This window comes from Poecilia reticulata, chromosome 6 (assembly GCF_904066995.2).
Source record: "Poecilia reticulata chromosome 6, P_reticulata-male-v2, whole genome shotgun sequence".
Lineage (NCBI taxonomy): Eukaryota > Metazoa > Chordata > Actinopteri > Cyprinodontiformes > Poeciliidae > Poecilia > Poecilia reticulata.
In genome coordinates, this window is record NC_088835.1 from 32,704,583 (window position 1) to 32,732,239 (window position 27,657).

The 27,657-nt window shown below is 42.3% G+C and overlaps 1 protein-coding gene and 1 long non-coding RNA gene across 7 annotated transcripts in view; both read right to left on the reverse strand.

The window, feature by feature from the left end:
• Nucleotides 1–27,657, reverse strand: part of fanca (FA complementation group A) — a 41,479-nt gene that overhangs the window by 11,504 nt on the left and 2,318 nt on the right. For 3 of the 6 annotated variants that reach the window (XM_081608484.1, XM_081608482.1, XM_081608480.1), the window contains exons 4-27: nucleotides 26,158–26,297; nucleotides 25,849–25,959; nucleotides 25,547–25,620; nucleotides 25,222–25,331; nucleotides 24,779–24,841; nucleotides 23,816–23,861; nucleotides 14,271–14,383; nucleotides 14,060–14,136; nucleotides 13,676–13,817; nucleotides 12,958–13,091; nucleotides 12,691–12,801; nucleotides 12,051–12,146; nucleotides 11,913–11,972; nucleotides 9,438–9,520; nucleotides 5,898–5,958; nucleotides 5,774–5,823; nucleotides 5,600–5,670; nucleotides 5,043–5,132; nucleotides 4,858–4,970; nucleotides 4,712–4,782; nucleotides 4,348–4,447; nucleotides 3,963–4,111; nucleotides 3,760–3,856; nucleotides 3,489–3,692 (exon numbers count right to left, since the gene is read on the reverse strand). In XM_081608484.1, coding sequence (XP_081464610.1) covers nucleotides 3,489–3,692; nucleotides 3,760–3,856; nucleotides 3,963–4,111; nucleotides 4,348–4,447; nucleotides 4,712–4,782; nucleotides 4,858–4,970; nucleotides 5,043–5,132; nucleotides 5,600–5,670; nucleotides 5,774–5,823; nucleotides 5,898–5,958; nucleotides 9,438–9,520; nucleotides 11,913–11,972; nucleotides 12,051–12,146; nucleotides 12,691–12,801; nucleotides 12,958–13,091; nucleotides 13,676–13,817; nucleotides 14,060–14,136; nucleotides 14,271–14,383; nucleotides 23,816–23,861; nucleotides 24,779–24,841; nucleotides 25,222–25,331; nucleotides 25,547–25,620; nucleotides 25,849–25,959; nucleotides 26,158–26,297 — 2,366 coding nt within the window. Of the gene's footprint in view, nucleotides 1–3,488; nucleotides 3,693–3,759; nucleotides 3,857–3,962; nucleotides 4,112–4,347; nucleotides 4,448–4,711; nucleotides 4,971–5,042; nucleotides 5,133–5,599; nucleotides 5,671–5,773; nucleotides 5,824–5,897; nucleotides 5,959–9,437; nucleotides 9,521–11,912; nucleotides 11,973–12,050; nucleotides 12,147–12,690; nucleotides 12,802–12,957; nucleotides 13,092–13,675; nucleotides 13,818–14,059; nucleotides 14,137–14,270; nucleotides 14,384–23,815; nucleotides 23,862–24,778; nucleotides 24,842–25,221; nucleotides 25,332–25,546; nucleotides 25,621–25,848; nucleotides 25,960–26,157; nucleotides 26,298–27,657 lie in introns of all 6 variants that reach the window. The other 3 variants (XM_081608483.1, XM_081608481.1, XM_081608485.1) reach the window with 3 other exon arrangements.
• On the reverse strand, nucleotides 19,386–21,893 carry LOC145552064 (uncharacterized). Its single transcript, XR_014088021.1, has 2 exons — nucleotides 21,780–21,893; nucleotides 19,386–21,328 (listed from the first exon to the last, which is right to left on the reverse strand). It is a non-coding gene; the product is annotated as an uncharacterized LOC145552064 (long non-coding RNA).

The following is a 27,657-nucleotide window of genomic DNA, read 5'->3' on the forward strand; positions in this document are numbered from 1 at the left end:
TTAATAAACATTCAGTCACAATCAGCAGTTATTTATGGCAGCGGTGAAGAAAACTCTCCATCTTCAGATGAATAGCGAGTTAGGCTCAGATTCCCATGAATGAAGTCGATGGACCTGCTGGTTCTGACGGGTCCAAACCCTCAGCTGGTTCTGACGGGTCCAAAAGCTGCCAGGAAAATGTCCACCACATCATGATACCACCTGGTTGGTTTCACTTGGTTCTGACCTGATCCAGCCTGATCGGACCAGATCACATCTCTCCAACCCGGTCTGGTTCCGGGTAGGTTCTGCTGCTCCAAGGCTCTACCCAGAACTGGGTCGGAACCAGTGGGTCTCTGAACTTCTGGGCCCAGTCGGCCTGTTCTACTTTGACCTCTGACCTCAGCAAGACATTCTCCTCCAATCAGCTTCTTTGTTCCTTCACCACATGAACAGAGATTATAATCCAGGAGATTAACTGATTCACTGGCTGCAGCTGAAACATTGAACCTGCTGGTTGGATCCAAACACTGATGGTGGGAAATCTCTCCAGCTGGGCGAAGAATAACCTGATCCATTATGATCCAGATTAACCCATTATGATCCAGATTAACCCATTATAATCCAGATTAACCCATTATAATCCAGATTAACCCATTATGATCCAGATTGATCCATTATGATCCAGATTAACCCATTATGATCCAGATTAACCCATTATGATCCAGATTAACCCATTATAATCCAGATTAACCCATTATGATCCAGATTGATCCATTATTATCCAGATTGATCCATTATGATCCAGATTAACCCATAAGGATCCATTATGATCCAGATTGATCCATTATAATCCACATTAACCCATTATGATCCAGATTGATCCATTATAATCCACATTAACCCATTATGATCCAGATTAACCCATTATTATCCAGATTGATCCATTATGATCCAGATTAACCCATTATGATCCAGATTAACCCATTATAATCCAGATTAACCCATTATAATCCAGATTAACCCATTATGATCCAGATTGATCCATTATGATCCAGATTAACCCATTATGATCCAGATTAATCCATTATGATCCAGATTAACCCATTATGATCCAGATTAACCCATAAGGATCCATTATGATCCAGATTGATCCATTATGATCCAGATTAATCCATTATGATCCAGATTAACCCATTATGATCCAGATTAACCCATAAGGATCCATTATGATCCAGATTAACCCATTATTATCCAGATTGATCCATTATGATCCAGATTAACCCATTATGATCCAGATTAACCCATTATGATCCAGATTAACCCATTATGGTCCAGATTAACCCATTATGATCCAGATTGATCCATTATTATCCAGATTGATCCATTATGATCCAGATTAACCCATAAGGATCCATTATGATCCAGATTGATCCATTATAATCCACATTAACCCATTATGATCCAGATTGATCCATTATAATCCACATTAACCCATTATGATCCAGATTAACCCATTATTATCCAGATTGATCCATTATGATCCAGATTAACCCATTATGATCCAGATTGATCCATTATGATCCAGATTAATCCATTATGATCCAGATTAATCCATTATGATCCAGATTAATCCATTATGATCCAGATTAACCCATTATGATCCAGATTAATCCATTATGATCCAGATTGATCCATTATGATCCAGATTAATCCATTATGATCCAGATTAACCCATTATGATCCAGATTAACCCATTATAATCCAGATTAACCCATTATGATCCAGATTGATCCATTATTATCCAGATTGATCCATTATGATCCAGATTAACCCATAAGGATCCATTATGATCCAGATTGATCCATTATGATCCAGATTAATCCATTATGATCCAGATTAACCCATTATGATCCAGATTAACCCATAAGGATCCATTATGATCCAGATTAACCCATTATTATCCAGATTGATCCATTATGATCCAGATTAACCCATTATGATCCAGATTAACCCATTATGATCCAGATTAACCCATTATGGTCCAGATTAACCCATTATGATCCAGATTGATCCATTATTATCCAGATTGATCCATTATGATCCAGATTAACCCATAAGGATCCATTATGATCCAGATTGATCCATTATAATCCACATTAACCCATTATGATCCAGATTGATCCATTATAATCCACATTAACCCATTATGATCCAGATTAACCCATTATTATCCAGATTGATCCATTATGATCCAGATTAACCCATTATGATCCAGATTGATCCATTATGATCCAGATTAATCCATTATGATCCAGATTAATCCATTATGATCCAGATTAATCCATTATGATCCAGATTAACCCATTATGATCCAGATTAATCCATTATGATCCAGATTGATCCATTGTGATCCAGATTAACCCATTATGATCCAGATTAACCCATTATAATCCAGATTAACCCATTATGGTCCAGATTAACCCATTATGATCCAGATTGATCCATTATTATCCAGATTAACCCATAAGGATCCATTATGATCCAGATTGATCCATTATAATCCACATTAACCCATTATGATCCAGATTAACCCATTATTATCCAGATTGATCCATTATGATCCAGATTAACCCATTATGATCCAGATTAACCCATTATGATCCAGATTAACCCATTATAATCCAGATTAACCCATTATGGTCCAGATTAACCCATTATGATCCAGATTGATCCATTATTATCCAGATTGATCCATTATGATCCAGATTAACCCATTATGATCCAGATTGATCCATTATAATCCACATTAACCCATTATGATCCAGATTAACCCATTATTATCCAGATTGATCCATTATGATCCAGATTAACCCATTATGATCCAGATTGATCCATTATGATCCAGATTAATCCATTATGATCCAGATTAATCCATTATGATCCAGATTAATCCATTATGATCCAGATTAACCCATTATGATCCAGATTAATCCATTATGATCCAGATTAACCCATTATGATCCAGATTAATCCATTATGATCCAGATTGATCCATTATGATCCAGATTAACCCATTATGATCCAGATTGATCCATTGTGATCCAGATTAATCCATTATGATCCAGATTGATCCATTATGATCCATTATGATCCAGATTAACCCATTATGATCCAGATTGATCCATTATGGTCCAGATTAATCCATTATGATCCAGATTAATCCATTATGATCCAGATTAATCCATTATGATCCAGATTAATCCATTATGATCCAGATTAACCCATTATTATCCAGATTAAACCATTATGATCCAGATTAACCCATTATGATCCAGATTGATCCATAAGGATCCATTATAATCCATTATAATCCAGATTGATCCATTATGATCCAGATTAATCCATTATGATCCGGATTAACCCATTATGATTCAGATTAATCCATTATGATCCAGATTAATCCATTATGATCCAGATTAATCCATAAGGATCCAGACTGATCTCACCTGGTACAGCTGCAGTTGCTGCAGCTGCTGGAAGGCAGCGTGTCTCCACAGATGCAGCACCGTCTCCGTCCAGCTGATTCCGTCAGTGAAGCTCCACAGCAGAGCCAAACCGTCTCCAAGATGGCCGCCTGTTGGACCGTCCCCCCCCTGTCCCTCTGGACGTATCCTAGCCTCAGGGAACAGCCTTGGGACCAGATACAGGAGCTGCACAGAGAAACAACCACTGATGAAGAACGAGGGAAAGAGAGAGAGACAGAAAGAGAGACAGAACCTTTTTGTAGAGACTCCTGGGGACAAAGTCCTGCAGTCGCTGTGGAGACGCAGAGTGTCCTCTGCAGAGTCCGTAGGACACAGCAGCCACAGCCAGCCTGGGGACAGAGACACGTTGGACAGAGAGAGCTGCTTTAATACCCAGGATGTAAACTGGGAGGTTTATTGGTTTCACTGGTTTCCAGATGAACTGGACCATCTAACCTGACAGAGAACAGCATGCTGGTCCGACTGCTGCTCAACACGGCCGAACCCAGAACCTCTGCTACCGGAACCGGACCAGGCTGGGCCGCCTGCAGGTGGACGATGAAGGCTGCCAGGCCCAGGATGTGGGCCGGTCTCAGAGAAGCTGCCTGAGGACAGAAGACCAACAGCTGGTTTGATAGAAAACTGTTACTAGATTAAAGTGAGCCTGATGAAGCCAGTCTGTTTTTACAGCTCAACTGATTCGACTGTTTTTCAGGAATCGTCTTCAGACCATATTTGATTCTGGGACAATTTTTGTTGTGAATTATTTTTGTCTAAATTAACTGTGAGACATTCATTTGTCGGTGGCGATCTGGCTGAGCTGTAATCTGGATTACAGTACCTGTTGGTGAAACAGACCCTTCAGTCTGTGGATTACGCCGGAGAGAACCTGCCGGTTATCGAGCAGCACACAGACGAACCTGCTGCCCCACAAGCTCTGTCTGAAATCAGGAACAAATCAGAAATAGAACATTTCTGATCAGAAATCGAACATTTCTGATCAGAAATCGACCATTTCTGATCAGAAATCGAACATTTCTGATTGATGCTGTTATTCCACATTAACAGAAACGATTCTTATTAAATATGATTAATTCTAACCTCATGTAGCAGATGTCACTGCAGATCGATCATCTGCCAATAATCACTTCAAGCAGCAATTTGCAGTAAATAAAGCTTTTAATGTGAAAGTCACAGGAAGTCACCTGTTGGGAGGATTTCCTCTGGAAGCGACCAGCAGACTCTGACAGAAACTTTGCAGAATTAAATCAACAACCTGAAGATCACAACACAAACACTTCAGAACCACAGACCCAACCTGGTCCAGAATCAGAACCAGAATCGGGTTTACCTTCAGATGGAGCTCGGGCAGCGAGGGGGCGGTGGCCGGTCCAACCGGGTCATCAGAACCGGGAAAGACGACACTCAGGGTGTGAGAAATCCTGGACAGCTGGGCCAATGACTCTGAGGGAACAGAACCGGGTTAAAGGAACAGAACCGGGTTAAAGGAACAGAACCGGGTTAAAGGAACAGAACCTGGGTCCCGTCCTGCTGCCAGCAGTTCGGTGAATTCCTGCAGTTGCTCCTGCAGAACGGCCAGCGGGGCTCCGGGGCGCCGAGGGCTTCCTGAAACATCACAGCAGATCTACGAGCTGCGGATCTATGAGCTGCGGATCTATGAGCTGCGGATCTATGAGCTGCGGATCTATGAGCCGCGGATCTATGAGCTGCGGATCTATGAGCTGCGGATCTATGAGCTGCGGATCTATGAGCCGCGGATCTATGAGCTGCGGATCTATGAGCTGCGGATCTATGAGCTGCGGATCTATGAGCCGCGGATCTATGAGCTGCGGATCTATGAGCCGCGGATCTAGTCAGCGCTGGAAGCCGATTAATTAATAAACTGTTGGGAAAATCGAACCCAATCTAAGAAACTCGGCATCAAATCATCTCTGAACGTTTAAAAACATTTCATCCAAATTTACTGAACTTAATTTCTGATTTAATGTTTATTACTTCTAATCCTAAATATTTAAACCTGAATTGATGCCGCAGTCGGAACGAAGGTTTAAAGAATAAATTTCATCGTTTACCACTCTGCTGCCGTCGCTTCTGACAGGACTCCACATACTGGGAATACTGGGCAGCTGGGATCTTCTCTGCTCTGCACACAACAAACCAGTTTGACTGCTGGGAATCTTCAGCTCTCAGTAAACCATGAGGAGAAATGCCGGATCATCAGCCAGTGAAGAAAAAGCAGAACTCACTGTTTCAGAGCTTCTATGAAGTTCATCTGAGCATCGGCTTGGAGAGGAAGCTGAAAGGACGAGAAGAATCTGCTCAACCCGTGAAAGTTCTCACCGCTCTGACAAACATGCAGAAAGTTCTCACCGCTCTGGGCTTCAGCAGCGCAGGAAGGAACCTGGTTAGAAAGTACGGCCTCCGGAAAATGCTGTGGAGAGAAAAACTGCGGTCAGTGTTCTGGAATTTTAGCTTTAGCTGGCAGGAGATTTTAAGGTAAGGTAATTTTATTTATATAGCACTTTTTCAGCAACAAGGCAATTCAAACTGCTTTACATGAATTAAAAGGAAATACAAACAAAATAACAAACCAAAGGACAAAGAGGAAAGGTCACATTAGGGCATATGGCAACATTCAGGCAAAACAAAGGGCAAAAACAGAGACATGAGTGAAGGCGGTGACGTCAAAGGGCCATGAAGCCAGGTGGCTGTGGCCCCTGGCAAAAGAGCGCTCAGCTCCACAGCTGCATGGACAACAGGAAGGGATGAGATGGGAAGGAGAGTTATGTTTACATATCTTCAAGGAGATTGGAAATGTGCAGCCCTTCCAAGGCCACACGGGGGAAGCCAATTCAGAAACAAAATGTCTGAGGTCAGGAAGATGATAAATTTCAATCTTCCCTGAAGTCTCTCCGATACATCTCAGTTCCCAATCATCCAAATTAGTTTGGTCGTTCCACTGAGCCGAAACTAGCAACTTCTCTAAGATCGATTCCATCCAGTTTGAGTCCTCAGCGGGGCTGCGAGTCTCAGCAAGACTCGCATCCAACTTGCGTCTCTGTCCACACCAACAGTCCAAGTGTTCTCTAGTTCGGCCAAGTCCGTCACAAATTTGTCAATAAGCCAGGAATCCACAAGCTCCAAACAGCAGAAATCCTGTTATCATGAATAAATCCAGGGTGAATCCCTCCGAGTGTGTCCCTGCAGGACAAGAGGCTTGTTGAGAATTTGTTTGATTTAACTAGAATTTGCTTAGGACTTAAATTATAATATCCCAAATAATCTATTTTAGCTGCAATTGTTTCATAGATTTAGTTGCCATTTCATAGTTAGTATCTGGTTAGAAAGCGGACTATTTGTGGCCTATGGCAAAGCGGACTGCGTATCCCATGTTACTATGGAACCCGTTTCCTTGGTGATGATAATTATTTTACAACAGCTGCACGTATTTTGTTTCTTAGCCGAGTTCCGACTCTCTGTCATGTTTTAGTACGTATGATTCGTTCATTCGTAATCCACTAAAGTTCATCTAAAACTCCTTTTCGTCATTAAATCAGTCGAATATTCACAAGGCTCTCTGTGCCGACTTCTCGTCGAGAAAATTTGATCCATGGCATTGAGAGACTGGTTGACCAGATCCATAATTTGTAGATTTGGATGATGTGCAAAGAAAGGCTCCAAAATATAGAAAAAGAGAAAAAGACAGAACAGAAACAGAACAAGCAGGGCAGGGAGGGAAAAGCGTCCGCCTTGATGTTAACGCTTCATAACTTTATTATGTTTTAGTCTGGTTGTGTTGGTCAGGTCAAAGGTCAGAATGACACAGAGGTTTTTAAATCGCTCCTTTGAGGATCCGACTGCATCGAGTTCAGCTCAGATTTCTAACCACGAAGATTAAAACCTTTCCATTAACTGCTGCTTTTTCATTCTGTGAACTTAAAAACTCTAATAATAAATATTTATCACAGAATAATTTAAACCCCACTGCTTTGCAGTGTCGCCGTTTTTGTCTGAAGTAATTGAGTCAAACAGATCTATGAATATAAATGATCCATCTTTAATTCTGGTTGATGGGGATAATCCAGTTACTTTACAGGAGCTGGTTCTGTGTGATCCAACGTCTCTGACCACATGGTTCAGTTTTTCTCCGTCTGGCTGCGATGTTTCCATGTTCTAATCGCGTGTGGAGGGATTATCAGCCGAGTTCATTTGTCCCACATTCCAGCAACAAGGCAGTTCAAAGTTCATGACACGAAAACAGAAACACGGGCAACAACTGGAACATTTTCACACATCAGAAAGTTTATCAGTTTTATTGATAATGTTTCCATAGCAACTCTAACCAGGTTAAAGGAACTCAGGGTTTCGGCTGTTTACAGTTTTCTGGAGGTTTGTTCCAGATCTGTAGTGCAAAGAAGCTGAATGCTGCTTCTCTGTTATGTTTGGTTCTGACTGCAGAGCAGAACCAGCAGGTTGATCCAGTAGCAGATCTTTAGTCCGTTCAGTGATTTATAAACCAGGTGGTGTAGAACTAGATGGTGTAGAACCAGGTGGAGTAGAACTAGGTGGTATAGAACTAGATGATGTAGAACTAGATGATGTAGAACTAGATGGTGTAGAACCAGGTGGAGTAGAACCAGGTGGTATAGAACTAGATGATGTAGAACTAGATGATGTAGAACTAGATGGTGTAGAACCAGGTGGAGTAGAACCAGGTGGTATAGAACTAGATGATGTAGAACCAGGTGGAGTAGAACCAGGTGGTATAGAACTAGATGATGTAGAACCAGGTGGAGTAGAACTGGCTGCTGTAGAACTAGATGATGTAGAACCAGGTGGTGTAGAACTGGGTGATGTAGAACTAGATGATGTAGAACCAGGTGGTGTAGAACTGGCTGCTGTAGAACTAGATGATGTAGAACCAGGTGGAGTAGAACTAGGTGGTATAGAACTAGATGATGTAGAACTAGATGATGTAGAACTAGATGGTGTAGAACCAGGTGGAGTAGAACCAGGTGGTATAGAACTAGATGATGTAGAACTAGATGATGTAGAACTAGATGGTGTAGAACCAGGTGGAGTAGAACCAGGTGGTATAGAACTAGATGATGTAGAACCAGGTGGAGTAGAACCAGGTGGTATAGAACTAGATGATGTAGAACCAGGTGGACTAGAACCGGGGGGTGTCTCCACCCTCCTGGTTCTAGTCAGAGCTCCAGCTGCAGCTTCTGGTTTGTCAGTCAGACCTGCTGCAGGAATCATCACTGCAGCCGATCAGCTGATTGTTATGACCAACTGGAATCGGTTCTTATTTCTCCCAGCCGGTAAAACTGATCTAGAACGGCGTGAAACTCCCCGCAGTTAGAGCGAACGCCAACTGTGACTAAAACAGGCAGAAATGTTCTGATTTCATTCGTCTTTTCTACATTAAATTCCATTTTCCATGAAGTTTTAGGAAAACCTCATTAGGCTTTAGAGCCGTGCCTTTTAGAGGGACTTGGTGCAAAAGCAGTGTTGTTGCCGTGGTTACGGTGGGTAATCATGGCAACCGGTGACAGTTTAAGGGCTTCTGCAGTCGGACTGCGATCGAATCCACCATGTCGATAAATACTCTGTATTTTTATTACTATGGTTAATCTTGTTTGTTAAAATATTGTAACTGGGACTGAAACAAACTGAATTAATGATTTTTTTTTTACCATTAAGGAAACAACGTAAAACAACTTTACTGATATTTGTGCTATTCTGAATGTCGATAATAATAACTTAGTAAGGAAAAGTGGTTCTATGTTTCCTGCAGTGTTTTCTCCTTTTAACAGTTTTAGGACAAACCTCTGACAATGAGATCTGCTCAAATAAAATACTCAATAATAAATAATTAGCATAATATCCATAGCACAGGTGACTCACCTGGCCTCCATGACAGCTGCAGGGATCCTGCTGCTGCTCTCAAACAGACACACAGCTTTCTCCACGTCCTGCGCAGCCTGGCTCTGAGTGGGAGAACATTAACAAACAATTTATTACAACTAAAGCTTTTGTTGCAGATGATGTTCTTTAGAGTTTTTACTACAATGAAACTATTTGTTAGCTTCTCATGTTAATAAAACCACAATACAGTTAAATGTGTTGCATCTGTTTTCCACATTATCTGCGACTCCCCATCGACACAGAACTGGACCGGACCGGCGATTTCCAACGCCGAGTCACTGGGAGGTGACCGACCATCTAGACCAGCGTTTCTAGCTCTAGTGGCACCTGATCTAGACGTTTTCCTGCTTTAACCTGATGGAGACGCTTGCAGAGCAGCAACTGTTAAATCAGCCATCAGACAGAAAACAGGACTCGGTTCCTGTGAATGAACCAACGCCACTCTGACCACAACAAGAAGTAACTCAACTCTGAGTCAACTTAGCTCCGATATGTGACAACATAAAAGCCTCCGTCAACAGAAGGCAGCCAACGCGTGAAACAGCCAGTTAGCAAGTTAACGTGTGAATGTTATGTGACAGAATTAAAGTTTGAAAAAAGGTTTGTGATTTTATTTGAACAAAATGTTAATGTTCTGCATTTTCACCTGCAGGTAATAAAGAACGACGACGTTTAATGTCTTTAATGTTTAAAGATGATTGTCTTAAGGAGGTGATTGGTAAATCAAGTTATAACAGATTTCATCAAAAATTCATAGAATCTGTGATTAATCCCCAAACTTTGTAAGCTTGAAATATAAATATGTATGAGGTAGTTGCCCTGGACAAGCCCCTCCCCCTGCTGCACGCCAACCAATCACCTGACTTAAAGCAGGTAAAGTTTCCCAGCTGCAACCAGCACAAACTTCCTCCATTACAGTCATACAAGTAGTAGCAAAGTTGATTCATGGTGGGATAAAGTTATTCTCAGTATACGTTGAAGCACACCATGTGCCAGATTACAGCTTGTACAGTTTAAAGTAATAGAGTCCACTTCTCAAAATCTCGTCGACGGACCGCGCCTTGCAACTTAAGTCATGTTTTTCTTCTGCCCAAGTTTACATAAAATTTGGAATAAAATCTTCTCTATACTCTCAAATTTTAGAATCCAGATCCAAAGTTTTCCACTAATTGCCATTTTTTCCAGTGACCACCACTAACCTCCCCCCCAGCAGGGGGAGATGTTGGCTTTCTGTTCTCTTCTCACCAGACGCCGTGTTTTACTCCAACACCTCCTTCTACATCACAATGGCTTAATACTGTAAGAGCCTTTTGAAGGTAGAACAAATTTATCAGCAAAATGGACACTAAGTATTGTGGAGTATCTCAAATGTCATCATGTACAGAATGAAGGCATCATTCTATGCATGAAGACATTGAATAACAGTTTAAACATTTATTCAATGATAGGAAAAATATCATTACCTTTTAGCTCCACAATGCAACCCCTTTTAAATTTTATTTATTTGTATTTATTTTCTTTTTGTTATGTCAGTATGGTAATTTATGTTCATTAAGGAAAAAAATGCGGAGAAGTTATACAAGTTTTGCAAAATGTATGTAATGTCAATAAATGTATAATCTCCTGATTGAAAAAATAAAGTTGTTCATGGCCCAACTGGTGTGAGATATTTAATTTTCTAGTTCCTGATGCCGACATGGGAAGCTGCCCACATTATGCCCATATTCAAAAATGCTGTAATGTCTCAAACCAGACGTGTCTGAAAATTCTCAGGTTTTAATTTTCAGGAAGGTTCAAAAGAAGCCATTTTGTTCTAAACATTCATTTTGAAAAGTTCCTTTCCGCTCATTTGCTGAAACTTCTGCGATGAGGCGACAGTCGATTGTCCTCATGCAGCAAAGCGACTGGCATAATTCATACATCTGAAGTTTTGACTTGCACACGCAGATATGCAAACCCAGGCCAGCAGCCACATAAGATGAAGAACATTCAACTTTGTTGCCGTCAGAAAATGTTCACCTTTCGCTGCCGTTCGTCAAATCGTAACGTTTAGAACTCGTCAGCCTAAAAGAGACTTTTTAGCTGAAACAGTCGATTAATCTGCAAGATGTGATAAATTGAGATTAATGGCTTCAACAGCGCGTTAAAGTTAACAGCCCTAGTACAGACATTAAATACAAAGTGTGACGGAACGGTGGACTTCTTTTACCAGTTGTCTGACTTTGCAGCAGGGCTGGCCACACTTTTCAGAAAAGTTCAAGTCACAAAGATCTACAGACTGAAAGCAGGGAGGCTAAATAAAATTGACCTAAAACAAACTTTTTTGTGGTTGATGCCACCAACATAAAATATAAAGGGAGTAAGTTTAATGGGGGTTGATGGAGACGGCGCTCTGCTAAGGAGAACCTCATGGTGTCAATGTGAGCGATTCAGGATCCTGCTGGCTGGAAGTACCTGAAGTGAAGCACCGGCAGCAGAAACATCTTCATACAAACCCCTCTCCTCCACAGACTCCTGCAACAACACAGAATAATTGTTGTTTATTAAAATGCCCTTCAGATGAAACATTTCAGCTCAAACTCATCCTGCCACCTGCAGGTCGGCCAGTCGGGTCTTCGCCAGCGAGACGTACTCCATCAGGAGGCTGCGGTGTTTCAGAGGCACAAACGGAGGGTGAAGAATATGAACCTGATAGAAAACGATAACCGTCAGCTGTGAAAGGTCAAAGGTCACCACATGAGCAAACGCCATATTAGGTTTAAATGAATGTCTCACTAATTACTGCTACAGTTGGTGCATTTACACCTTTATGAACTCAGACTTCATTGTGTTTTTTTAGTATTTTAAACATTTTAAATTATAAAAATATGTAATTTTTTTATAACTGCTTCAGATTTGAATGGTTTCAGATCTGAAATATGACAACATTGTCTGTCATTGCTTAGAAACAAACTTTGGCTTATGTAAAGTTGTTATTTACAAGAGAATCGATATAAAATGCTGATTTTCCTGAAAAATTACGTTTTGTGGTTTTTTTTCCACCTCCAATAGAGGCTGTTTAATATTTAATGATGGGAAAATAAAACCTGGTTTTAATCACCTCAATATGTTCAAAATTCAACTGACATCAAATGTGAGGACGACTCCCACTTCCTGCTGCCTCCAAATAAATAAAATAACTAATGTGAATAAATGGGCTCTGTTCATTCAACCTGCAGCTAAAGGATTTCACCTTTAAGTACTGAGGAGGTTCAAAGGGCACGAGGTCAGACAGGAACTTCAGCAGGAACACCAGAGACTTCTTACTGCCAGCGTGGAAACCGGAGCGCCCGCCGAACGACATCTGAAAACAACGCAGATAAATTCAACAAACATTACTCTTTGAAAGAAATGTTCACATCAAATGCATGGAGTGAAATATAGTGAGCTTTGTTCTAAAAGGGGAAATGTTCATTTACAAGTTGTTGTTAAAACCAGACTAAAGTAGTGAGGCTGAAACCTTGAACCAGTCGGTGTAGGATGGAAACACGCCGGCGCCCTCTAGAGCCCCCTGCCGGGCCAGCAGGAAGGCGGTGATCAGCTTCTCCAGGTCGTAGCCTCCGAACGCCGAGCTCAGCAGGCGGCACAACGCCTCTGGCAGAAACAGACGCAGCTCGCCGTTAGCTTCGTCGCTTCAACCGGTCTGACCCGCCGCCCGAGGGGGGCTGGCCATGTGATCATGTACCAGTGATGCAGCAAAGGATTATGGGATGTTAAGCAGAGAAGCGAAGAAACCGGTAAATATCGCTCATCGGGTAGCAGCAATAACCGATTCTTGATTCATTTGTTAATGGCATCGTGACTTACCCTAACCCCAGACCAGCTGAAAGTTTACAAAATATTTAAATCTGAGCAACAAAGTTTCACCAAAAATGTTTGTGCGTTTTAACAAAGCAGCAACTTCACTGTAGTTTAGTGATTTTAAAATGTCAATGCTGCTCTACACATGAGTCAGCAAATATATTCTGGTCAGAGAGCATGAAAGGAGATAAGCTGCAGTTCTTTCAACATGAAGGTTATTTTGTTTCTGCGATTAACTTTCACTATATTGAGCAGAACCAACAGTCAGGAAATTATTTACATGAAGTTTGTTTAAATTTAGTTATGTAATTGTTTATGGTTTGGAATATTTTGAATGAGATCCTGGTCAGTGTAGCTTTCAGAGAAACCGGGTTTACCGCTGAGGCTGGACTGGGCCGACTGGTCGTAAACCAGCAGGGTGGAGACAAAGACCAAGACGTGTTTCCAGTTGACCTCGTGCGTTTCCAGAACCTGCTGCAGGTGATGCAGCAGCTGCTCCACGCTGAAGATCGCAGCCAGCTGCCACAGACAGGAGACATCCTAAAGCATGCATCCTCCGCAAATCATCAGGAAAATCATGGCAGCGAACGGCGGAGATGGCTCCAAATATGATGCCACATTTAACGTTTTGTCTTCCTTTCAGCACCAGACACAGAGCTGCAATGCTTACATGCCAGGCCTGATGAAGTGACAAACTTTTACAGATTCAAACACGTCATTCCAGAGTTTTCCAGACAGCTGAGTTGGTAGAAGTCCTTTACCTTGCAGCAAAGCGAGGTCAGACAGCGGCCGGCTTTAGCAACAGTCCAGTCATTCTGCGAGGTCACAGCGTCCGACACTGACGACAAACAACAATTTATTAAAACAAGTTTCAGGCCGAATCAGAGGAATTCATCCCATCATCGTACCAGACACTAACGCTATGGCTAACGCAGCCGTCACTGCTAATGCTACTGCTAACGCTAATGCTACCTGTCAGTTGAGGATTCCAGGTGAAAATCTGAGTCAGGCAGTGAGCAAAGAACCGCTGAAGAGCTTCTGGTGACACCGAACCTCCACACAGTGAAGCATCAAGAGTCCGAATCCTGCAGGACACACAAAACAGAAGAGCATAGAACCAAACCTGGACAAAAACAGAACTAGGAGTGCACCGATTTATTGGCGCTGATTTATTTAATTTTGAGAGCTCAGTGGTGATTGGTTGATGCTTACAAGTCAAGCCAATCTCCTCCACCGATCTTATTGGCAAAGGGTTAAAACTCAACCACTGTCCTTTTCTGCTCTGCAGTGAGAGGTTGGACTGTTAGCCCAACCAACCAGGTCAGGTCTGCAGTAAAAATATTTGACCCACTCTTACCAACTCAGAGACTTTCTTGATATATTTAGCAATGTTTCAGACTTGATATGGACAAAATTGGAATTGGTAGGTCAGGCTTTTTAACGATCTGTAATCTACGATCGGCCAAAAAACTTCATTTGGTGCAGACCTACATAGAACCAAACCTGGAGAACATAGATTGCCTCCAGGATGTCTCCAGGTTTTCCAGTGACGTCCCACTGGGAGGACGCCAGGGCCCTCATGTATAAAGTGGTGTACGCACAAAAAGGTGCAGTGCCATCATATTCTACGCACAAGTCAGCATATGTAAAAATGAACATGGTGGGGCGCTGTGGTGGCGCAGGGGCAAAGCATGACCCACATATGGAAACCTTAGTCCTCGTGGTGGTGGTCACAGGCTCGATTCCCGACCTGGCAACATTTGCCGCATGTCTTCCCCCTCTCTCATTACCCCCTTTCCTGTAGGGCTGCTTTCAAATAAAGGCAACGATTGCCAACAAAACTTTTTAAAAAAAGTTTGCGTAAATATATGTAAACTTTTGACCTGCCGTGAAAATGTGTGGTAGCCACGCAAACTTTCTCTGTGGACAATAAACTACAAATCGCCAAAACTCACCTAAATACACTGAAACCTGACTAAATTCAGTTATTTAGCCAAGAAGAATCAAACCCGATGTTCATCATAACTTTAATTTTAATTGTTTAAATGTAAACTATGAAACTGAACCGCATTTATCCCCAGACAATAACCTAACACACACACAAAGGCGACGCGATGGTAACAACAGACACTAAGTCACGTTATTGCTTGGATTTTACGGCGCCATCTTAAATCCCTGAACTTCACATTTTAATGTAACGAGTAACGCGACTGTTTTGTAGAAATGTAGTGAAGTAGAAAGTACAGATACTTACTGTAAAATGTAGTGGAGTAAAAGTAGAAAGTATCCATTATTACATCTACTTAAGTACAGATACACAAAAATTCCCACCACTGCTCATGAGTGAAAACAATCAATCTCCTCCACCTTGTCCCTAAATTACTATTACTGGCTAAAGTAATGCACCGCTCTGGACCAAAACAAACCATCAGAACCAGGAGGAGGGTCTTAGCGCTGTCAATCAACCTCATTCACTCACTACTTAATGTGTTTATGGTGGAGAAACAACTTATTGTTAGCTACAGCATAGCACAGAGCAAGGGGAGGAAGGGTTAGCAGCCACGTGAGATTGTGATTGACAGTGCTAAAACCCACCTCCTGCCTCTGATTGATTGTTTCTATATAGCAGTGGCAGAAAGCAGATGAAATACATTTTTCAAATTATCTCTATACCATTCTGTCACAACATGACAGTTTTAAGAAATATGTATAAAAATATTTTTTATACACATTATATTAATTTCACTTAGGAAATTAAAGCTGCAGTATGTAGCTTTAACGCTGCTACATACTGCATTGGGTCAGGGTCCCTCACGTTTAGGGTCCCTCGTGACCCTGAGGACGGGTCAGGAGGGATGTGGGTTAGAGCTGCTGCTGACTGACTCATCTGTTGTTAAGTGGTAAAAGGTACAGGTACCAGTTAAATATATGAATATGTTGGTATTTTTTTTCCTTCGGTCATTAAATGCTAGTGAAATGGAGGCAAACAGTAGTTTGTAACTAACTATGCTAAATGGTTGATAATCTCTGTCTACCCACATCTCTTGGAGAAAAACTGGGTCATAACTTGACACTTGTCTTTTTTTCTCTATTTTTTTGAAAACCTGATTTTATCATTTTTCTTGGCAGCACGGTAACTGCCACAATCGTTCTTGTCTTCTGCTTACTGCTGCTGAACACCGCCACTGTCAAGCAGGAACGAACCATTTTATGCAAATCCAGGGGAGTTCAGGGGAAATATGGATGCAGGCTTTTTGGTCTGGGAGGGGCAAAATTTTATTTTTACTGCTAAAAACAATTTTAGAAAACCATTATGATTAATTTTGGAATTGACAGAACCCCCCCCCCCCCTTTTGTTTTTATCGATCCCTGGCCCCGGTCTTTCTGCATGGAGTCTCCATGTTCTCCCTGTGCATGGTGGGTTTTCTCCGGGTTCTCCGGTTTCCTCCCACAGTCTAAAAACATGACTGTCAGGTTAATTGGCCTCTCCAAATTGTCCCTAGGTGTGAGTGTGTGTGCGCATGATTGTTAGTCCTGTGTATCTCTGTGTTGCCCTGCGATGGACTGGCGACCTGTCCAGGTGATCCCGCCTCTCGCCCGGAACGTTAGCTGGAGATGGGCACCATCAACCCTCCCGACCCCACTGAGGGACAAGGGTGTAAAGAAAATGGATGGATGGATGGATGGATGGATGAAAAATAAAAAAATGTGGAGGGCCCCCTTTCGGTCAGGGGAATTGTCCTAACTTACCACCTTATTCCAAGACCCCTGGAGGCTTTGCATGATTTATGGGTGCAACTTACGCCGCAAACCGGAACGGCCATTTGTTTACATGTTAGCAACTCGCTAACCGGCTTTAATCAGAGCTTTTAGGCTAGAAAATATGTGGGAATGTAACCCAGCTGTATTTTATTTGTCTGTTCTGTGTTATTTGCTTTTCTGTATTGTTTTTACTTTATGGGTAGTGTCCCTTTAAGAGCAAGGTACGACATCACTTTACGGCAGCGTTCCGACTGCAGTTACTAGGGAAACTCCCGGGCTTTAGAGTTTCAGAGCTGCTGAGTCTCTGCCGCCCTTCTGCATAGCCTTGACTTCTTTATGCCTGATATATGATGTTTTCCTGCTAGTGGCCGATTTTGGGGAAAGGAACCCTGGGAAGGTGCTCCTGTGCCTGCGGAGGAAGAGAGAGAGGCTGCGGAGTTTCCGTGTCTCTGGACGTCGGCTGCCATTGTCATTCTGGGTCGCCATCCCAGCCAGGACAACCTTTCATCGTTTTGTACGCATCAGACACGCACACAAATATAGAGCTCTATATGAACCTTTTTTTTTTGCTGGCCAGCTTCTTTTAATTTAATTTTTTACCAAGGACCCTGAAAGGATTCCTTATGACCTAAATGTTTTTTCTTTCTTTTCTCTTTGTGGGTTTTCCAGGAAAACTGTATGGCAAAGTGTTGAAACGAAGTTGGATGTGTTTCAGCCCAGTAACTTGTAATAAATAAACTGGTTGATAGTGAACTGCTATCTGAACCCGAGTAAATTCTGTTCTTTGGTTACAGGAACATCAACTATCACAGCTTAAATGCAACAATATTGTTTTACCGCTACCTACAGCTACTGCGGGGATGGATGGAGACTTGAAGAAATGGCCGCGTTGCACGAGCATATCTAGCTACTTCACCGACTAGTTTACTTCTGTTGGCTTTTTATCCACACAATGAAACGAGCACACACAAAGCATTTTGGGTTCTCTGTTCAAGTTTAGAATTTTAAATTCTTTTTGTTTCCTTATCTGTCGGTAGGTGATGAAAACTACAGCTTATCACAGAAACTCTGCCTTTTTGTTTCGGGAGCACGTTTACAACACGCTGCAGCCACAAACTAAACTGGTCTGATCAGAGAACAGCCACGAACAGCACAGCAGCTCCCCGAGCTTCACAAGGGCATCAAGTTGCTCCAATAACAGGTAAATGTGGTTCGGTTCTGGTCCAGTGGGGAGATTCTCCGTATTACGGTCTGGAGCGCAGCAGCTGCGGTTGTTTCTCCGCTGATCTGCAGCGACACTCAGCAACGGAGAACCTTGAGGTTCTGGTTCTGATGGACTAAAAGGACCCAGATATTTTGTCTTATAGAAATTCATTGCTGGCCCAATGTAACCTGATTGTAATTCTCTTTTGTTATAATTACACAAAATGTCTTTTTGATCATCTTACTTTAACACAATGTTTCTCAACCTTTTTCAGCCCAGCGCCCCCCAGCCTTTATCCAGCCCCCCACCAAAGAATCTGCAGGCTACTTTGCACTGACCGTTATTTTATCATTAATATTACTATCACTATTGTAGATGTTTTGATTTTTATGCTTGTTTCTGTATTTATCATCAAAAATAATACATATAATAATATAAAAATAATATAGGCGTCTACGAAAAATGCAATGAACATTCAAGTTAAAATGTGTAGGCCTAACAACAGCCAGAGTGGGAACAATATTCTTATTTTGTTCCATTTTCTAGTTGTTAAATATTCCACAAAATGAGCAGATAAAAGATGTTCAACATGCCAGTTTAAACTTTGAACCGACTGAGCTGCAGCATTAAAACATGGATAGAACTGTAACTACATTAATCATAACTCTTCTTCTCTTCAGTGTTTCTGGTGGTGCAGCTCTGTGCTGCCTTCAGGAGAATGGGACATCAGAGCTTCATCCATAAAACTTCATGTGGCATTTATTGTTCAAACCAGAGCTTTCAGTGGAAAAACTAAAGTTCCTTTTAATGCCATATGAGACAGAAACATGGATTATATCTTTATATAGACCTGTCTATTGATTATAGATTAATAGTTTTACTGGACAGAAATGACAAAGAACAAATCTGGTTCTTAATCAAATCCTAATGAGTCAAAGTGTCATGGAGTCATCAGCCTCATGACATTAACACTGACATGAAAAATAATATTGAAGAAATAAATATATCAAATCTGATTAAAACATAAATAAGTGATCAGTTCTTTACTGTCATGGTCTGTAAGATATATTTATTCTCAGTACTAGATGTGGTCTCAACAAACCCACGGCTCTAAAACAATATTATTTTACCTTTTATCTGGAAATAGTGTCTGTTTATTCTTGCCATACAGTCTCTGTATTAATTATTGCTCTAAAGGTCTTGCCATACCAGTTTATTCCTCTGTATTTACTTTAGTTTCTTAGTTTATTCTTGCATTTTGTTCTTCATTCATTTCCATTTAGTTTCCTTTGATTAGTTTTATCCTCTCTTGGTTTATTGCTATGTCCACTTTAGTTTCTTTCCTGTTGCTACATTTATTTTATCGTTTATTGACCATCAGTAATCTTCACTCATCACTTGCTGCGCCGCCTAATCATCATGTTTCACATCATGTGTTGATTTTTCACTGTTCAGCGTCGGATTCTCTGTTTTTATGCCATAATTCACATCTAGTTTGTCGCTCCGTTTCATGTCCCGCTTCTCCTGTTTCAGAGTTTTGCGCAATGTGTAAGTCTTTTTTTAAAGCCCCTTAAGGTGCAGGGCGGTGGGGAAGCGTATCGATGGGGAAAAGGCAGACTGACATAAACCAATGGAAACAATTTCTGCATTCTGATTATTGAAATGTAAAAGTGCTGTGTTGTTCCATCAAACCCGTTTCATACCGGACCACTTACAGCTCCGTGTTAACGCTATAAAATGAACGCTCTCTATCGTGGTATCAGCCATGGAGGGATTTCTTTATTTAAATGGGTTCATTTTTCAGAGGGAAACACAGCGAGGGTATCGGGATTTCAGCTACCAGTAGCAGGAGAACGGAGCTGCACCAAGAAGCTAACAGAAGCTACAAACACTGAATAGAAGAAGAGCTGCCATCGGTACAGTTGCAGCCAAGCATGATTTAATGTTACACAATACAGTTTTACCAAGTTGCTCAAAGTCTAAACTGGCATCGTCGTGCATTTAAGGTGTAAAGTTTACCTTCGACCAAAGGCATCCCAGCGCCCCCCTTTTGTAAAAATGTCCGCCAGCGCCCCCTGCCGTCCTCTGAACGCCCCCTGGGGGGCGGTACCGCCCATGTTGAGAACCGCTACTTTAACACCCGTCATTGTTTTAATCGTGTTACTTTAAGATCGGAAGCCCCTCCCTTTTATTTCTTCTTCTGTGGTATTGTCTTTAAATTGTTTGCACCCCTTAGCCCCGCCCCTTTTGTCATGTCCTGCGGGAGAGGTGTGTGCTTTTCATTTGTCCAAATACATTCAGTTTATTTATAGATCTATTAAGTAAATTTTTGTTTTATACTTTTGTTTTGTGTAGGACTTGGAGCGGGCAGCTTTTAACACGGTTGTTTTGTCTATATTCTCGTCAGGTATGTTGTACAAAAATGTTTATTTAGCTTTTTTGTAAGTTGTGAGTCAAGGGCGCAGGAACAAGTCTGTCATTGGGGGGGACGCATATCGGAAACCTGACAGATCCGTAAATACCTTGAGCAGAAATGTCATAAACTATTAAACCATCAACACGTCAGTAATGCGTTTCTCTAATCTGACCCTGGTTTCAGTAACAAAGATTCTAACATGTTATTATTTACAGTCCAATAATCAGATTAAAGTTATGCATAGTATAATGACCCTCATTCTAGGATGAACACTCATTTTAGAATTTGCCTCACAACTAGCAAGATAAATACTCTGGTAGCACAGACAAGCTAACAGATTCTGAAATATCTTATTGGTCAAGATGCATTGATATAGATTGACTGGTAACTGAACTGGTTCTGCCTCTTTCTAAACCAAAGTAGAAAACAGCTCATAAAATAGGACTCAGCAGCTTTAAACTCAATACAGCAGTTTGACCAACAAAAATTAAATCTAAAAAACAAGTTTAGTTCTTCTTGAACATCTCTACATCAGTGCAACAGTTTGATCTACAAAATAAATAAAAATTACACTTTTCACATCTAACAGACCTTCAGCTCCTCACTGTTAACTCAGTCTCACTTCCAGCTCTGCATTCAGTAACTTACCTGATAGGGATTTTTTGGTATTATCATTTTGTTGTTACTTTCAGTCTAAATGTTAGTCAGTTTAAAGTGTTCTCCTCTTTAAACTGTATGTGTGAACTGACCTGGAGGTCACAGCTGCCTGTTATCTTCATGTGAAACAGTTTGACCGAGATTTGAACCGGGCTCAGATCATGGGACAGATGTTAAATTGTTTTACGACCTTTGCTGTGTTTAGGTAAAATGTTTTACGACCTCAGCTGTTTCCTCTGCTGTCTTATCTTGCCTTTCCTCCCTCTTTGAAGTTTGATAATAAAAGACAAGCTGTATCCAAAGATTGGCAGAACGCTCTGTGAACAGCTCTGAGAAGCAGTTGACAGAGTCTTCTCCTTTTGCTGCAGAAGCTTTGTCATAAAATTCATATACGTTGTCTGTGGTTCTTTTATGTAGGTTCTAGGAAAATACCTATCATTACCAAACATGAGTCATAAAAACACTGAAGCAAAAACCTAAATGTTTGTTTTCCTGTCATTTTCAGCCTCAAACATTTAACTGAAATATCTAGTTATGTGTTTCTGTCTCTGACTCTCTGCAGCCTGATGTTCCTGATCTTATTTGGTTTGTTGTCCATCGTATTTCAGAAGGTTGGAGGTTTTGGGTCGTTACTGAAACCTGGTTCTGATCCAAACTCCCTGCAGCTCTCTGCTTCCCATCAGCAGGTTTGGTTACAGTGGAAGTTCATGTCCAAACAGCTTCAGCCCCATAATGTCCCACTGTGGAACCACAGAGCCATTCTATGTAGAAAATCTATACCCATGACAGTGGAGGAATGAACAAATCTGGTCCATTTCCTGGATGGAAATGGTGAAATTCTCAGTTTGGAGGAATTTAACAGGAAATGTGGAAATGTTTGTTCCTGAAGAAATGATGATAAAGTATCAGGAAGCATCCCTGATGTCCTCATTCTGCCCGTTAGAAACAGTTTATCTAGTTTCTCTATTCCAACATCAGACTCACTCAGTTTGTGGACATTAATAAATGCAGCAACAGGTTTTTGAACCAGTAAATAACATCATAATAACACATTTATCATAGATTTTAACAAATCTAGGTTAGTCAAAATTAGGACAAATTATTTGTGATTCCCAATTCCTCCCAAATATAAAGAATTACATTTTAAAATAAACAACACATATCCTTCTAATGAGTTCTTAATAGAGAGGTTTAATTTTAATGTAGAGAATTGTGGTTTTTGTACAACTCAGTTGGAAACAACTAAACATTTATTTTAAGAATGTAATTAAACTTATGGGATCAACTTTGTAACTGTGTCTTTTGTTTCTTTACAAAACCTTCAGTTCAGTTTATCAAAGAAAAAATCTGGAACTTTTAGTCAATGCTCTAATTATTGTAATCAAATATTATATCCATAGATGTGGCCATGCAAACCGCTCCCTCTCAATCTCTGCTGTCAGAAACAAACTGTTTAAAAGTGTCTGATAAAGATGCAGATTCTAAACGCAATAAAATTCCATCAGTTAATGGAAGATTTTCATTTAGTAGCCCCCTAACATGTCTCTTATTAATTTATTTTATCTTTTTATTATTTCTATTGATTGATTTGTCAATAATTTTAATATTTTGTTCGAGCCTCTGTAACCAATTGTGATTTATAAACAGTAGGAGTTGTGATATTTAATTTTTGTAATATTTGTTCTTGACATGTTGCTGTGAGTTTGTCATTGTTATTCTTGCATATTCAATAAAAAAATAAATAATAATAACAGTAATAATGTGAATACGGCACCCCTGCCCCCCACAGTGAACTCATACCGAACAGCTGCAGGACAGTCATCCTTCAGTCGAACCACCAACTTTATGAACACAAAGCGACTCCATTATGTAAATGTGCAACTTAACCACACGATTCCTGTACTTGGAATCATCGTCCACATTCCCCCCCAGACGTCTGTCCGTCTTTAATCCCGGCTCAACGCTCTGCTCTTCAAACTTGGATTTCTTTATTTTCTAATTGGATTTTTTTTCTTTACAATTCATTATTTTTAATTTTTGTGAAGTGACCTTATGATCCCTGAAAGCAAATTTTAAATAATAGTTATTATTTTAAATATCTATACTGCCAGCAGGAAGGACGTTGCCATGGTTACTGCTTCAGGTGGCTGCAGACTTCCAGGTATTTACTCTAATTCACATTAAGATGTATTTATGGGTGACAGGCAGACCAGCAGCTGCTCTATTTTCCACAAACTGACTTAAAGGAAAAGCGCGCAGCTATGAGCGTAGCCACAACTTTATATGTCCGAATTTGTGCGCCATTTTGTTCGTATGACGACTTTTAATGTGAAAGCTGGACAGGACCCAGAACCGTCTGGTGTGACGTTTTATCCTGTCTGCCTTGGGATGAGTGTGAATCTGGACTGAGGGCAGCGTGAACTTTGACCCTTTCTGCAAGAAGCAGACAGACCTGAAGGTTAAGAAGAAGAAACCAACCATTGCTCTGCTCCTTCATTGCACTCTTCCTTGATGTCCAGAAGCCCTAAAAACAACAACAGCCAAATCTTAGCAATCAGTCAGAAAGTAAATGCGCAGCAGCAGCGGGCGCAGCAGCAGCAGCAGCAGCAGCAGCAGCAGCAGCAGCAGCAGCAGCAGCAGCAGCAGCGGGCGCAGCAGCAGCGGGTGCAGCAGCAGCAGCAGGATCAGCAGCAGCAGCAGCAGCGGGCGCAGCAGCAGCGGGTGCAGCAGCAGCAGCAGGATCAGCAGCAGCAGCAGGCGCAGCAGCAGGAGCAGCAGCAGCAGCAGCAGCAGCAGCGGGCGCAGCAGCAGCGGGTGCAGCAGCAGCAGCAGGATCAGCAGCAGCAGCAGCAGCAGGCGCAGCAGCAGCAGCAGCAGCGGGCGCAGCAGCAGTGGGTGCAGCAGCAGCAGCAGGATCAGCAGCAGGATCAGCAGGATCAGCAGCAGCAGCAGCAGCAGGCGCAGCAGCAGCAGCAGCAGCGGGCGCAGCAGCAGTGGGTGCAGCAGCAGCAGCAGCAGGAGCAGCAGCAGCAGCAGGCGCAGCAGCAGGATCAGCAGCAGCAGCAGCAGCAGCAGCGGGTGCAGCAGCAGCAGCAGGATCAGCAGCAGCAGCAGCAGCAGGCGCAGCAGCAGCAGCAGCAGGATCAGCAGCAGCGGGCGCAGCAGCAGCAGCGGGCGCAGCAGCAGCGGGTGCAGCAGCAGCAGCAGGATCAGCAGCAGCAGCAGCAGCAGCAGCAGCAGGCGCAGCAGCAGCAGCAGCAGCAGCAGCAGCAGCAGCAGCAGCAGCAGCAGCAGCAGCAGCAGCAGCAGCAGCAGCAGCAGCAGCAGCAGCAGCAGCAGCAGGCGCAGCAGCAGCAGCAGCAGCAGCAGCAGCAGCAGGCGCAGCAGCAGCAGCAGCAGCGGGCGCAGCAGCAGCAGCAGCAGCAGCAGCAGCAGACTCACAGTGAAGCAGCTCATCCAGCACTGAACTCCTCCTCGCCGATGCCACCAGGACTCCAACCACAGCTGAAACACAGGAGACGCATCTTCAGCTGCGGCTCTCTGGAACCGGCAGCTGGACTCTCCTCAGGTCCAAACAGAACCGCAATAAACAATCAGAACCTCAGAGCAGAACCATAGTGAAACCCAGAAAGTTTTTTGAAGCATCACTGAGCTGATCTAAAGCAGAGATGACCTGTCCTGAGCCGGGTTCTGGTTCTGCTGGAGGTTTCTTCCTGTTAAAGGGAGTTTTTCTCTCCACTGTTGCCGTGTGCTTGCTCAGTATGAGGGAAGGCTGTAAAGTTAAAATGAGTCCTGCTGCATGTTTAGCTTGATGCAGGAACTAATGTTACTTTCAGGGTTACAACAAGTCGCCTCCAGAGGAATCTGGAGAAAAATGCTCTTACTGGATAAAACTTCCTGTTGAACTTTTCTGGTCTCCTCTTCCTCCTGCGGAGGCGCCCAGCAGCAGAGAGCCTTTAACTGACCGGGCAGCCATGATGCGACGGCGTCATCACTGGAACACAAAGGGAGGGACAGGACTTTGGATTTATAGACGCATCTAAAAGGTTCATCACTGACATGGTGAGTCTGTTCCATCAGAGCCATGACTGCAACAACCTCCACACTGGGGTCTCCATAGCAACCCAAGATGCTTTCTGGTCAGGCAGCATCAGCACCTCCTGAAACATCCAACTTTCATCATGAAGCAAACCAGAAAGCAGAGCTCACCTTTCTATGATGTAGTCCAGAGTGAGGATGTTGTAAAGGTGAAGGAAGTACAGCAGCTCCAGGTGAGGATGCTTCTGAAAACACAACATACCCGGGTTTAGTGTCCAGTTCACCACTTTACACAAAGTTCCTGCTGGCAGAGAGTGAAAACACTCCAGATTACCAGATTCACATGACCCAAGGTTCTCTCTCCTTGGTTGTTTTAATCTTAATTTAAGAATAAAGTTCTAAAAACATTCAGAACTGTAAAAACATGAAAGTGAAGAAGAAAAGCATCTGAGCCGCAGGAAGTGAACCCCTACCAAGTGTGTGATCACCTGATCTCTTCGGTACTCCGCCCACAGCAGCCTGGGGCAAAACACTCCTTGGCAAAGCAGCAGTTTGCTGGCCTCCAACAGAACCTGCAACTGGACCTGCAGAGGACAGGGAAGAACAGAACCTGTCAGAACATCTGCAACAGAAACATCCCAAAGCTGCTGGTGGAAAACTGAGCTGACAAAGAGGAACCAGAAAACAGGAGCAGGTACAAATCGAAAAGCTCAGCAGCAGAGTCGGATGAACTGAACATGTAAGGGTACACTGGTACCGGTACCGGTACCAGACTGACTCACTCTCTGAGAAGACGTGAACATCTGCCTCAGTTTGTCCTCCTGTCTCCCAACAATCTCCTCCAGTCTGTCCAACATGGTCTTCACCGAGACGGCTCCGACGGAAACGCCCCGTCGGTCGGCCCGACGCCGCAGTTCGCTCCCTGCAGCAGACAACACGTTGGGGAGGGGCGAAATAATGAGAGGCAAACATCTTATCTTGGTGTGGAGGCGAGTCATCCGTTAATCTGGGTCTAGTTTCCTTTGGAATTGACCACCAGCAGCTGAAACCAGAGGATGTAATGTCTTTGAAAGCCTCTGATTGGTCTATTCATATAATGTTTACTTGGTTATATAACTGCATCATCAATAAATCAGTTGGTTCCCATTGATCAATTTATCATTGATTGATGACCAGGAGAACAAAATGAGTCCTGGACCAACATGGACAGAAAGGCCACTCAGAGAGGAAGAATCGAACAGTGGCGTCCAAAGTGCTGCCCGAAGGCACCACAGAAAATATTTTACATTTATGGAAACATTTTCTCTGATAAATGTGTCCAACACATTTCACTGTATTTATCAGGTTGTTTTTTGTTTTATAATTCATAGGATGCAGAAGCAATCATAGAACCTGCAAAGAAAAAAAAAGGACCAGCAAAGATTGTTTTGTCTAAGAAAGTTTGCAAAGTTTCAGGTTGAAAAGTCAATGATGATCTTAGTTTATAGATCTATAAACGTGGTTTGGAAATGTTAGTATTAGGAGTTGAACAATGCTCACTTACAGAAGTGTTCAATAAACGGATCATCAGGAAAACTAAAGCCATTCATGCTGACGACACTCAGCCTTTACATCCCAAGTTCCAGTTCCTGCCCTCTGAAAGAGGGAAACATGGAGCAGCAGTAAACAGGTAGACGCTCTGCTTTGTTCCTACAGAAATGAGTCTTTAACGCAGGACACGGTGGGGGGCTCACACCTGACTGTTAGTGTCTGTAGACAATGATATGCACTGCTGTGCTCTTCCCATTATGCGTTGATTTGAATTTGATGTCCTTTTTGGTATGTTTTATATTTTTTAACTATTGATACTTTGTCTTTTAGTTTGTATGTCTTTTTATATTTACATACTTGCTGAAGTACCGTACTTGAATAAATCTGAATCTGAAACATGCAGCGACTTTAACTCAGCAGCAGACTTTAGTTCATACATTCATTAAATTAGGCTGAAAGCAGCTGGTCTAGTCAAAGGCCAACCTATATTTACACTTGGCTCCAGATCCATTTACCACAAGGCTCACCATTAATGTTTTCATTAAAACATTGGATGGTTAGTTATTGCTGAATTATTCGTCCTGGTCGTGAAACACTGGACCAGCTCCACACCCTCACCAGGGTCCTGGAGAGTCCTGGAGAGTCCTGGAGAGTCCTGGGAGTTCGCCCAACCAATCTATATGCATTTTGTGGACTTGGACCGTGTCCCTCGGGGGGTCCTGTGGGGGGTACTCCGGGAGTATGGGGTACCG